Below are 14200 nucleotides of genomic sequence, written 5' to 3'. Positions count from 1 at the left end.
TCAGATCTGACTGGTACAGGAGGAGATTGTTCCTCCTTTTCCCGGCAGAGCATCTGGTGGATTCGAACCGTGTGCCTGTGGGATTGTAGTTGCAGTTCCTTGCCACTAGGCCACCAGAGCTCCCCATGACTACTTTCTTTTAATCATTATATAATTAAATGTTATATTTGTGGTCCCTAAGCACCATGAATATTGCTGAAGGAAGGGAGAAGGCTTTTTAAAATGAGCTTTTATTTCTTAGTACACACCTCATTTATTCTTAGCTATTCTTTTTCTATGAAATTTTCTACTTGTGTGAGAGGTGGCATAAAAAACTCTTTTGTTTTGAGAATCTCACATTTACTTATTCATGACTTGGATTCTAACTACATTTCCTTCTGATCATCTCCTGTCTTGGAGCATCTCTGCCACTCCACTGCTTCCATGTCTGTACATATAATACAGGACACAAAGGTTGACTCTGCAGCCCTTTTCTGAGTGCGAGGAAGCTAAGAGGCAAATAACACCGAAATGAGATTTGATTAGCTTTCCTCTTTCTAGATCTCTCGAGTCAGTAACTGCAGATATTAATTTTTAACTGTTGGTCCATGTTGTCAGAAACAAAATGCATCCCCTTTTGGTAGCAATGAAGTTTTAGAGGATTTGATAGCCATCAGTTTGGGTTTTGTTTTGGTGGTAGATAAGAATTATTTCATGTAAATATTTTAGTGGATTTTTATTCTAAAAGGGTAAAGGAGATTTAGGGGAAAAATAGTTTTAGCTACTTAGCTTCCTTTAACTTCTAAGTCATTTGACTAATGTTTATTTTTACGTTGCTGATCATTGTACTTTTTTCCTTATTTTTTACCTTGTGCTTTTCTTTTTTTTTTAAATTTATTATTAATTTCAGTAAAAATTTACAGAGACTTTGGATTTCCATTCATTCATGGTTGCACTTTTCCCCCTTTCCAACCCCTCCCCCCAGTACACTATCCTCTTGGAAAAGTAAAAGAAAAATTCTTTCATTGTTTTACAAACCCTCCCCCAGGTCCACTCCACCAAGTAGCCTTCGCTGTAGACTCCTGTCATGACAAAAATACCTAATCACACATCCCTTTTAAACAGTTTTCTCCCTCATCTGTTTCAATGCAGTATATGTTATTGAAACCATCTTTCTCAATATCTCCCCAATCCCAAGGTCAGTCCTGTTTTACAACAGTGGCACCATGCAGTATTTGTCCTTTTGTGACTGAGTACTTCCCTCAGCATAATGTCCTCCAGAGTCACCAATTTTGAATAATATTGCATGAGTTCCTTGTTTTTCAACGCAGCGTAGTATTGCATTGTGTCAATATACCACAGCTTCTCTATCCATTCATTTGTTGATGGGCACTTAAGTTGTTTCCAACTCCTTGCTATTGTGAACAAAGCTGCAAAAACATGAGTGTGCAGTTTTTCCCTATTTTTATAATTTAATTTAAGCTGTGTTTTGCACTATTTTGGTTTGACTTGCTTTATCAACTGAGTTGATTTTCAACAAAATTTTCAATAAATCCATCACATCTTGGTTATTAACTATGGACGTAACTTTTGTGTCCCTTAGTCTATAGTTTCGTGTGATCAGAATGTGTTTAGCTTGACTTTAGGATTTAATGTGAGTGTTCTGTGCTGCCACAGAAATACTTGATAATAAGCCTATGGCAGATGGAACAGCAGCTCAGACATTTCCTTCTTTATCACTACTTTTATCCACAGTGGATAAGCTTCTTTTCTATTGCCTGGTTAGAGTCTGTTAAGTCTTTACCTTCTTGTCTTTCAGAAAACCTCAGTGAAATCCTTTTGGCTGGTAAAGCATTCTGGCTCCAAAGCTAACTAACGTTCCTCCTGTTTTCCTTTTTATTTTACATTACTTCATCTTACTGATAACATGCCAAAATATTATCAGTTGACGTAAACCATCCAGCTGACTCTGTTGGCCATGAACATAGCTGAATGACTTAGGTGGTAGAAATAATATACTTTGTTCTCTGGATCACCATAAATACAGACTGATTTCAGAAAACTTATCCTTGGCCTTTGAATTCTGAGAAGACTTGCCATGTTTAACAAGCTCAATAGTTTTTTTTTTGTTGTTGTTGTTGTTCTGTTCTGAACAAACTAAATCCAAACTAGACTATTACATCAAATCAATTCCAACAAGACCCTGTAGGACGTGATAAAACTGCCCCATATGGTTTCCAAGATTGAAAATCTTTATAGAAATAAACTGCCACATCTTTCTCCCCTGGTGGATTCAAACTACTTACCTTTGGGTGAGCAGCTGAGCTTTTGAATCACTTGTACTGCTAGTCTTCGTTCTGAACTAATTGCTGTTGTTGTGTGCTGTGGAGTTGAAACCATCTTATTGCTGACACACCAATAGATTTACAGAGGCTTAAAATCACATGGTTGTGAACCACGTTCTTTAGGGTTGACACAACAACTTGTTAGGCCACCAAAGCACCCTCTGAACAAACTAGCTGAATTTTGTTTCAGCCTGAGATGACTTTGTTATATATGTGAGGACAAGTTCCAGAGAAGGAAAGTATTTTTTAGTTTATCCTAGATAAATAAACCCATTTCATCTGATGGTGAAACTATAGTTTGACCTAAGTCACAGATAAAGGAGGTTAGACTTTATGTAATATCTCTAACCTGGTAAGTTGTTTTGATGCCTCTGAATTGGGAAAGAAGAAACAAGAATATTCATGAAAATGACCAGAGAATGATTTGTTCTGTGACGCAATCCTAACTTCAGCTTGCTTTGAGCTCGGTAAAGGAAGTGGAATGGCCTTACAGGAGTTTTTCAATTTAAAGAAGCTTGAAGTTGGGAAATCAAAAGAGGAGAAGGTGGTGATTTTCCACCACCTGGCTATACAGTAATTAGAGCCTATTTTGTATTTGTTCTTTAAGGATGGGGTGTATCTTCAAAGGGGAAACCTACCGTGTCCAAATTGCAATTAATACCATTTTCCTCCTGAAGCAAGTGCTGCAAGTTTTGTTTTGTTTTTCTCTTTTCTATGCTTCAATAGGTAGTCTTCTTTTTTTTTCCGCCCCCCTATTGCCCAGTTGTTAGGATATCAGAACCAGAAAGGTACTAGACTAAATTTCTACTAGGCCCTCCTTATTATATAGATGAGTATTATCAAGGTTTTAATGTCTAGGGTTTATATTGGGGCCTGAGAAATAATTGGCAAATGGGAAAGATGACAGGGAAATAAAACTGTTTCTCAAAATTAGAGCCTGAATTCTGAATTTAAAACACTCTGTCTTTAGACACAAGCCCCCTCTACTGATTCCTTCCTGTTTCATGCAAGGGGAAATAAAATAACTCTGTGCTTCCTGGGATGTTAGGTTAAGTCTAACATTTCTGTGCTCTAGTGACAGTAAAAAACCCTTCAGTGGATTAAGCTGCCTTACTGTTATTTGACCATTTTTGTTTACTTAGTTATTTGATGCTTGACTGTTTTTTGTGGTAGAGGTGCTAGGATTGTTGTTTTGAGTTAGCTTTTGCTGAAATCCTTTGCTGCTTTTGCTGTACCCAAAGCAGAGTGAAATCAAGTGGAGAAACATGCTTTCCCAGCTAATCTTTGTTTGCTTGGTTTTTAAACATTTTTTTTTTTTCATTTCACTGAAGCTTTAAGCTTTAAAAAACTAACAGTTATTAATATTGTTTCTACCTTTTTAAAGATAAAAATTATTGCATTTTTTAAAAAAAGGAAACATTAAGGCAAGAAACAAACAAACAAAAAATTATTGCATGACCTGGTCACTTCTGTAGACCTACCTTTGGACTGTTAATATGTCTTCTGAATCTGGTAGGAGTAGTAAAATCAACCTGCCACTCTCCTAGGAATGTTCTAAGCCTAGTTTTTATTTTGGCGCAAAGCCATTTGCATTCTTCCACCCAGCTATTTTTGGCACTGTTATGAACTTGGAAATGAATGATTCTGCTCGCTCAGAGTAGAAAACTTTGTTCTTTTCCATTTTAGAAAAGCTTTTATATTGTTTCTGGGTACTCTTGCCCTCTAGTTTATTAATGGGCCTACATGCTTATACTCTTTTGAAAATCTGCCACACTAGTGGGATTTATTTGAATTCCATTAGTAATAAGTAGCTGTAGCTACCAATTACTTTTGAAAATAGCTTTTTTTTTTACTAACAAAACCACAGTTTATGTAAAATAGTTGAGAAATTGATAAATTAATGATTCTCTCCATAGCCGTCAAATAGTATAAATCTGAACAGGGCTGGATCGTCTGCTGTTACTGTACAAGAATTGTGAAGGCTTTTAGACCCTTTGTTGTTCCCTCATTTAATTTAGCCTGTTTCCTAAGGGAAGTTGTTCATAGTTAATTACTTGGATGTTTTATCATTTGGGCAAATGGTATATATTTTCTCTTCCTCAGTCTTTGTCCCCTTCCTCTCCACCCCAAAAGGCAACAGTAAGTATATATTTTTGATAGTTGGGAAAACCTAGTAGACATTCTGCAAGAAGACACTGCCGTTTGCCTAGCTCTTTCTGGATAGATCTATTTTCCTGTATAATATTTGATAAACGAGAGCTCCCCATTACATGATTTTGGAGTTTCCTAAAATCCTATGTTGTAAGTGGCTTAGTGGTAAGGAGTTGTGCAGTTATTACAAAGGCACATGGTTTGAATTCACCAACTGGATAATCTCTTGTGTGATTTACTGCCTCTGAAAACCCACTAGAATGTCAGCTATGAGTCAGTTCCTATTCTGTCGTAAACAACAGCATTAACAAAGTTGTTAGAAGGGGCTAGTCCTTGGAAAAGGACATTATGCTCAGAAAGGTGGAAGATCAGCAGAGGAGCTAAAGAACCTCAACAAGATGAATTGACACAATGACTGTAATGCTGGCCTCACATATGCCAGAGATGATTAAGATGGTACTGAATAGGACATGGTTCAGATCCATTGTTCATAGGGTTGATATTTGAGTCGTACAGCACTTTATAACAGGAAGAGGAATGTTCTGGTGGCCTAGTTGGTATGGAATTGTGCTGTCATACCAAAGGCAGGTGATTTGAATCCACCACCAGCTGCTTTGAAGGGAAAAGATGTACATTTTCTTGTGTAATATTTATAGTCTCTGAAAACCCGCTGCAAGGTCTGGTGGGAGTCTGTTCGAACAGTACAAAACAGCAGGAAGAAAATAAAAACACTTAGTAAAATTTGCTGTTTTTAAGACTCACCTCAATTTCAGATATGTTAAAATGTGAAAAGTACATTTTAGAATTAATGATATATGTTGTTGTTGTTGTTGTTGTTGTTGTTGTTAAATGCGTCGAGTGGCAGGCAACTCATGGCGACCCTATGAAAGAGAGTCCTCAGCCGTTGTGTGTCTTTGATCCTCTCTCCAGGTTTCCGGAGGCAAGCTATTATGGAAGTGGATACCTCTCCTCCTTCCAAGCTTGTTTTGATTGGGGAAGCTCAACCCCACTTTCTGTCCACATTGGGTAACCAACCATTAATGCATTTGACACATCTGTGTCACAGTGTTCAGCCTCACAGCAACCCCAAGTTACAGCTGTACGGCAAGTGGACACACCAGAGTTATACGACCTAGAGCAATGTTTGAACAAAAACAATGAAAGGCAGGCCTGAGGGCTGTGGATTAGGTCACCCACCTTTGGCTTTGTAGCATCGCTTTCTGTCCACTGGGCCAGCTGATCTCTCTCTAATGATATATAGCAATAGTATTAATATGTAGTACAGGGTGGTTCTAAAGATTAAATGGCTTGACATTTATAAACAATTTAGGAGTATGTGGCACATGTTGAGCACTATGTAAATGTCATCTTTTTTAAAGTTTTTATTGTGTTTTGGTGGAAGTTTATAGATGAAATTGGCTTTCCATTCAACTTATAAATGTTTAGTGACATTGCAATATGCACAGTGTATGTAATAGCATTCTTTCCACTGCTTTTCTCTGTTGACTCTTTCTGTTTGGCCTTCTTTCCTATCCCTTCCTGCCTTCCTGCTCTTTATTCCTGAGTAAAAGCTGCCTTTTTGACCTTGTGTGATTGAATGTCCTAAGGAGTACATGCCTCCATGGTGTTATTGTTTACTTTATGTGCCTGTGGTTTGGCTGCAAGCACAGGCAGGGGTGCACATTCAGTTCCAGGCTTGAAGGATGTCTAGAAACTATATTCCTGGGATTCCCACCAATTTCTATCAGAGATTTTACTATCTAGTAAGATATAATATAATATAAATTATAAAATAATATAATAATATTATAAATATAAATATAATTGGCTTTCCATTCAACTTATAAATGTTTAGTGACATTGCAATATGCACAGTGTATGTAATAGCATTCTTTCCACTGCTTTTCTCTGTTGACTCTTTCTGTTTGGCCTTCTTTCCCATCTCCTTCTGAATCCATTTATTAATTTTAGTAAAATTTGAAAAATATTTATTAACCTTGTGACCCCTGTGGTAGAGTTAACCCAGTGGTTAAGTGCTCTGCTGCTAACCAAAAGATTGATGGTGGGAAAACTTGAAGCAGAACCCACTTTTTTAAAACCTTGGAGATCCTGTGCAGCAGTCCTGTGCATTTGAATTAGTAGTAATAGATCTGGTATACTATCATGACAAGTACACATTTATATATGGATATGTACCTATGTTTAAACTTAATGAGAGACAATGTAATGTGCTCCAGAACCAGATTGTTACAATTCTCTCTCTCTCTCTCTTTTTTTTTAAGATTGTTATACAATTCTCATCCTAGCTCTGCCATTTACCCACTGTGTAATATGGACAAAATGAATCTTTTCTCTAAAAATTCGTTTCCTCCTCTCTAAATGAGGAAGACCCTTGATGAGATGGGTTGATTCCATCACTGGGGTAATGGGGATGGGCATGGTGGAGACAATAAGATTGGCAAGGGATAGAGCAGCATTTAGTCCTGTTGTACATCGGGTCTGTACTATGAGTTGTAAGCGACTCAATGGCACATAACAACAACAACAAATGTGGTTGTGTACTGTCAAATCAGAACAGACTTGTAGCTCATCCTCCACTGGATTTTCAGAGGCTTTAAATCACACTGGGGGAGCCTGTTCTTCTCTGTCCCTCAGGGCAGCTGGTGGACTTGAACCATGTGTTTAGGATTGGCAGTGCAACTTCTTACCACTAGATTACCAGGGTTTCTTCCTCTGTAAATTAAAATAATAATTGTACCCTAAAGATGCTTCAGTGTATAAAGCTTTTCGTTGATGATATTGCCATAGATTGTCTTTTAAGGTTTTGTCTCCTTGTTGTTATGGGCTCTTGAGTTGGAACCAACTCCTAGCTAATTTTCCAGAGGATTTGCCTGTTTTCTCTCTTGGAACAGCTGGTGGAGTTGAACCATTTGCCTTTGGAAGTTAGCAGTGCAACTCTTTACCAGTAGGCCACCAGAGCTCTCTTAGGGTTTCTTAGGGCTCTTAAAAACAAAAAAACCAGAACAACAATAACAATAACAAAAGATTAAAAACCACCTACCAACAAAAATCCCATAAAAGAACAAAAACCCCCAAACAATGCCCAAATTCGTTGCCGTTTTGTTGGAACCAACTTATAGCTGACCCTCCAGAAACTGTAAATCACACAAGAGGAAAGAGTGCCCATCTTTCCTCAGAGAGATACAGTCTTTGCCTTAGCAGGGAAGCTTTGTACAAACTCTGCCACTGGAACGTCCTTCCTTTGGGCTGTGTTTCTTAATTGAAATATTAATGGGGGAGATACTTGCAAAAGCACACAGAGTGCAAAGTTAATAACACTAATTCATGATAAAGAGTTCTGCTGCCAACTCAGAGTCAGAACGTTTGACTCCACCAGTTTTTCCATGAGAGAAAATGAGCAATCTTCTCCTCTGCAATTGATTGCCTCTGATGACCCATTGGAGGGTCACCTCTGAGTCACATCTACTGCTTATTTGGGCTTACTGTGTGTAAGATACTCTTCTAAAAACTTTGACGTTGTTGTTGTTAAGTGACGTTGAGTCGCAGGCGACTCATAGCAGCCCTATGAAGAGAGTCCTCGACGGTTGGGTGCCTTTCATCTTCTCTCCAGGTTCATAGGGTTTCCAGAGGCAAGCTATAACGGAATTGGATGCCATTCCTGTTTCCAAGCTTGTTTTAATCAGGGAGCTCCACCCCACTCTCTGACCGCATTGGGTAACCAGCCATTAACACATTTAAATAGTATTATTTAAATGACATCAGTGTCACAGTGTTCAGCCTCACAGCAACCACAAGTGACCTCTGTATGGCAACTTGTACACCAGGGCTATACGACCTAGAGGAATGTCTGAACAAAAACAATGAAAGACAGACCCGAGGGCCGTGGATTAAAAGTCACCCACCTTTGGCTTGGTAGCATCGGTTTCTGTCCACTGGGCCAGCTGATCTTTCTCTCTCTCTCTGTTGATGTTATAAAAACGTTGATACATTTATTTAAACTTAAGAGATAGATTCTCTTACTGTGTGTACAGATGAGGAACCTGAGACAGAGAGGTAAGTAACTTGCCTGTAGTTATGATGTCAATGATAGGATTGAGATTCATATCTTGACAGACTGGTTCTTATCATCTGTACTGTCAGTCACAAATCTTCACAAGGTGTTTTTGTCACAAAGGTGTATTTATTGAGTAGGTCCTTTGATATATATTTTTTTGCAGCCTGTAATTCCAAAATTCAAAAGGTCTCAAAACTTTTCCCAAATTTGATAAAATCTTATTTAGTGGTAAGACCTGACTTCAACTAATATAAGGCTATTTAAAGTATTTTACTCAACCAGCTTACTGTTTAGGATTTTTTTTTCCATTTGCATCCAATTTATTGTGACTGTTCATATGTGCTTTCAGAAATATTAATGTGTTTGATTATGGGATGATAGTCCAAATTCCACTGAGATAAATCTATGGTTTATGCACTACATCATGTTTTTGAAATTAGAACTGGTCTAAATCCTATACACATCTAGCCCAAAGAATTTTAAATAACAGATTGTATACAAGAGATTGTTTTCAGTGTCATGAAAGTAATGTACCTTTAGCTGGTACTCACACAGGACTTGGTCAGCAAAGTTAATTTTCCAAAATGTTTTTCTTTTTTTTAAAAAATCATAATTTTCTTCTTGCTAGAGCTCCTGAAATCATTCTTGGATTGCCATTTTGCGAAGCTATTGATATGTGGTCCCTGGGTTGTGTGATAGCCGAGCTGTTTCTGGGATGGCCTCTTTATCCTGGTGCTTCAGAGTATGATCAGGTAAGAGTGTGCGTTTGAATGAAAGCAGAAGGCATGCAGTTATTAGTGAGAGATTCTAGAGGAAAGGAAATACTAGTGAAGTAGTTAGATTCCAGGGAAAAGAGTTCAGTTACAAAGATTTGAACTCTTTGTAATTGAATACAAAGAATATTAGAATTTGCTTTACCTGCTTCTTCCCTGAGTTATCTTTGCAAGTCTACATTTCGTTTATTTTTCATATTTTTTATTAAATGCCTACTTTGTGCCAGGTAGCATAGTGTATAACATGTTGGACAATTAAACTAAAAGTTCAATGGTTTGAGTCCACCAGCTGCTCGAAGGAAGAAATAATCAATCTCCCTAACAATTCTGACCACAAGTCAGAATCAACTTGACAGTAAGGGGTTTGGGTGGGTTATGCTAAATAGGAACCCTGGTAACACTGTAGTTAAGGCATTTGGCTGCCAGCTGAAGCAGGAGTTTGAAACCTTCAGCCTCCCATAGGAGAATGATGAAGCAATCTTTTTCTGTAAAGATTTACAACCTGGGAAAACCAGTTGACAGTTTTTTTTTGCCTTATAGATTTGCTTGGTTGGAATTGACTCACAGTGGATTGAGTAAAGAAAACATACTTCTGTCTGTGTACATGTATCTTCTGTTTATGTTCTAATTGCCTCTTGGTTAAACACATTTTCCCTGATTGTTACTACCATAGTCAACTGGACAGTCTCCCTTTATCAACTGGTCTCTTTCCAGTCATCTTTTCAAAACAAATTTGAACATGCTAACTTCAGTGGTTACCTGTTGTTTTTATTTTAATACAGTAATCTTTAATATGGCCTCTGTGTCCCTACTGTTTCTATGTTCTGTCTTAGGTTTTCCTCTTTCCCTCTCTGGTTGATCGTATACAATTTTGTCTTGCATTCTGATCCCATTGATATAATTTCAGCACTGGTAAAAGAGATGCTTCCTTTTAGTACAGACCCTTCCTTTCACATATTGCTTACATGGTCAAGAATTTTTTTTCTCTATCACCTACTCCGTTCCTACTTTTATCAGCTCAAGTGTCATTTTCTCTGGGAGCTTTTCCTCACCAGCTGTAGTCTAGGTCAGGTATAAGTTATTATCTCATTATAGTCTAGTCGGACTGACTCACAGCTGACCCTCCAGCAGGTTTCTAGAGTCTATAAAATCACACAGAAGGAGATTGTCCATCTTTCTCTCATGGAGCAGCTGATGGAGTACACTGCCTTTGGGTTGGTAGCACAACTCTACCCACTATGCTGCAAGAGCTCTCTCAGGTATAGGTGGTCCCTGACTTACGATGACTCCATTATAAATTAGTTTAGATGGGAGTCATTTTTTTTTCCAGTTTATTGTCTTTGTCAATTAGATCTTTATCTATCTTTGGGTATTGTCCGGAAAGTTATAATATCAGCATATTGCTGCAGGATTATATGTAATATATTGTATGTAATAACTAATGATAAGATGTACAGAAAAATTAAAAAACAGATGATCATAAAGGAAATTTGTTGTAATTCCCATACACTGTAAAACATGACTGCCTCGCTTTTTTTTTTTCACATGAATAGAATTTTATTGCAAGACTCAGATGTATCTTAGGACCCATCCAGCTTCATTTCTGTAGCTTGAAAACTCCTAGCTATTACTCATAAGCCTGCTGAACAGTTCCTTTTTTGGAGACATAGATAACATCCAAAAATTTTCAGATATCCTTGTTGTTTTTAACTGTTGTAGCTTGCTGAATCAAAGCAGCTGAATTTGATATAAGTTCAATGTCATTTCCTTCAAGAATTAACTCATTTTTCTGGGCTTCAGACACTGAACAAGCAACACCTCGTCTCATTCGAACTCTCCAAATGTATTTTTCACCCAAGAAGTTTCTAATTTCAAGCAGAGATCCATTCTCCTGAATCACAACATTAATTGGGAAATAAGCATACACAGACCTCGTCTTGTGATGAAAGCCCAGTGTAACACCCTTGATCATGTTCTGTCATTTCCTTCCTATTTTCCCACCATTTGTCACACGAAGCCTCTTCTTTTTCTTTCCAAGGAGACTGAGCTCTATGATGATGTAGTTGAAGTCCCTGTGCAAGGTTCCCTGCGGCCCTTTCATGGTAACTATGCAGCCCTTCAGAGTAATGTCGACATTATCTGGAATGTTGACAATCTGGTTGCTGAGAATGGTCTTCATTCTCGCAGTAAATGTGTCAAAGAGGAGGACTGCCTCTGTTTTTATAAACCCATGGCTGTGAGTCAAGTCCAGTGATGGCGCTGTAGGATAGCATAGAACTGCCCATGGGATTGCCAAGGCTGTAAATCATTACAGAAGCTGACCGCCACAGTCATCTCTTATGGAGTGAAGTGGCTGTTGGATTTAAACCACTGATATTTTGTTTAGCATCCAGGTATTGACCACCACACCATCAGGACTCCTTTATGTATTTATATAAGCCTATTCGATTTTTACCCCCCAAGTCCCAACTTGTTTGAACTGTGCATTCAGTGTCTGTCTTCCACATTAGACAGACAGCTCAGTAAGTGCAGGAACCATTTCTGTTATTAAGATTATTACTGCCTAGCTCAAACTTATTAAAAGAATGAATAAATTTGTACTACATAAAGCCATGTTCTATGTAAGCATGTGGATATAGAGAAGTATATATGCTTTATTTTATCAACCTAAGACACCTTATAAAAGTGCACAACTTCTTCATACTTCTAAGAAAGAATGAATACTGCCAATTAACTAAGATAAGGTATTAACTCTAAGTCATATCCTGATTTAAAAAGTTGTTAATGTGAAAAAAATGACACTTATTTGACAAGCACTGTGGCAATTGGACAATTAAAACAGACATGGGGGGGGAAAGAAGAACGAACTGGGGATGAGGGTGGAGAAAACAGTGCAACAATGAATGAATGAAACCCAAAATCTCTGTAAATGTTCATTAAAACTAATAAAATTTAATAAAAAAAATAAAAACAATACAAACCCCCCCCCCCAAAAAAAAGAAAAAAATGACACTTAGAATAAATGACCTCTTATATTCTTCAGCCCATTGTTAGAATCACTGTGTCAGTTGATCTTGTTGAGGGCCTTCTCTTTCTTTGAACCTCTCCCTTTCCTAGCAGGATGTGTTTTCCCAAGGACTAGACCCTCCTGCCCCCTGATAACATGCCCAAAATATGTGAAAGGAAATGTCACCATCTTTGCCTTTAAGGAGCACCTTGGTTGTACTCCCTTTAGGACAGACTTGTTTGTTCTTTTGGTGGTTCCTGGGATATCGAAACTCTTCACTACCATAACTCAAAAACATACATTCTTCTTCCGTCATCCTTATTTGTTGTGCAACTTTCAGATGTATAAGAAGCAATTGATATTAAAGACAAAGCTGTGCATTTGTCAGGCACACCATAGTCTTTAATATTGTTGCTTTGTAGCACTCTGGGAGATATTATTGTTTTATAGTACTCTGGAAATTGACAGCAGATTTTTCTTTTCCCAGTGTAACTGTCATTTGATGACTGCAAGGGTATTAATTGTATAGATTCAAGTACAATGAAATCATTGACAACTTCAGTCTTCTCCATCTATCACAATGCTGCCTGCCTATTGATCCAGTGGTGTGAGAATTTTTGTTTTGCACGATGAGATGTAATTCACTGTAGACTAAGAAAACCCACAGGAGGGTCAACTATAATTTGATTCTGGCTCTGTGGCAATGAGTTTGAGTAGTTTACAGATTTTACCTTGGATTTTAAAAAATATTTTATACCTTTTTGTATGCAAAAGAAGTTCATGTTTAAAAATGTCATTTTGACCTTTTTGAATTGCCTATTTCCTGTTGCTTTATTTTAGGGGGAGCTCTTGTGGCCTCGTGACAAGAAACTGTGCTGCAATTCCAGCTCTGTAGGGAGAAGGATGGACAATTCCTTACCACTAAACCACCAGAGCTCTCCCTCTTTTAATATCATAGATTCCCTGAACGTAAGAGCCTCCAGGGATTCTTAAACGATACTTACTAAATTGATGTTTTATTGCATAGTAGGTTTTCAGTGAATGTTGACTGAATTAACATGATACCATCCCCTACTGATGGGAGTGGGATAGGGAACTAGAAAATTTAAGCAGTTTAGTGAAGGTGAAATTGATAGGAATTAGGGTACCAAAGAAGAACCATTTGGAGGAAATTATTTCCTAATATTTTATAATTTGGTAAACAAGCAAGGAAAATATTTTAGTGGTCAATAAAAATATTTTATTGTAAAGTATTCTGTTCTATATTGGAAATCTTCAGTTTTTTGAACTTTGTACCAGAAGTCTACAAAGAAGCAAAAAGTCCCTGCAAAATCCTCTAAAATGACTATCTGCTATGTCCTTGTAAATAGCAGATAAAATAAGAAGGAAGCTACTGCATAGCTATTTGAGAATTACTTATGGGTAGGTTAGCATATTTGTATATATATTTACAGATGACTTTCAGTTGTATTGCTTAAATAATTTCTTTACAGTACTTTAATCCTTTTTATCTAGAGGTAATAATGTTTTAATATAAGTCTTTAATGATTTCCCTTCAAACTGATGTGTTGATGGTTTTGATGTTTCAGATTCGTTACATTTCACAAACTCAAGGCCTGCCAGCTGAATATCTTCTCAGTGCTGGGACAAAAACGACCAGGTTTTTCAATAGAGATCCTAATTTGGGATACCCGCTGTGGAGACTAAAGGTTTGTTTATAAATATACTATCCATTCTTGCAATCACCCATTTCCCCTTTGTGTTCAAAGTTTGGTTATTTAACTCTTGGGAAGGGTAAGGGAAGAGGACAGAGGAGGGACATTTATATGTGGGAGAAAATGCTTTCTAAATTATCTCATCCTGTTGGACT

The 14200-nt window shown here is 37.5% G+C and overlaps 1 protein-coding gene and 1 pseudogene across 2 annotated transcripts in view; one reads left to right on the top strand and one right to left on the bottom strand.

The window, feature by feature from the left end:
* HIPK1 (homeodomain interacting protein kinase 1) overlaps nt 1-14200 on the top strand; it is a 52629-nt gene that overhangs the window by 18393 nt on the left and 20036 nt on the right. For both annotated transcript variants that reach the window (XM_006895697.1, XM_006895698.1), the window contains exons 3-4: nt 9179-9302; nt 13920-14039. In XM_006895697.1, the coding sequence (XP_006895759.1) occupies nt 9179-9302; nt 13920-14039 (244 nt within the window). The remainder of the gene's footprint in view (nt 1-9178; nt 9303-13919; nt 14040-14200) is intronic.
* LOC102859484 lies at nt 11030-11502 on the bottom strand (annotated as a pseudogene).

Source organism: Elephantulus edwardii, unplaced genomic scaffold, assembly GCF_000299155.1.
Source record: "Elephantulus edwardii isolate Elephantulus edwardi_28Jun2011 unplaced genomic scaffold, EleEdw1.0 scaffold00174, whole genome shotgun sequence".
Lineage (NCBI taxonomy): Eukaryota > Metazoa > Chordata > Mammalia > Macroscelidea > Macroscelididae > Elephantulus > Elephantulus edwardii.
This window is presented reverse-complemented; position numbering and strand designations above follow the sequence as displayed.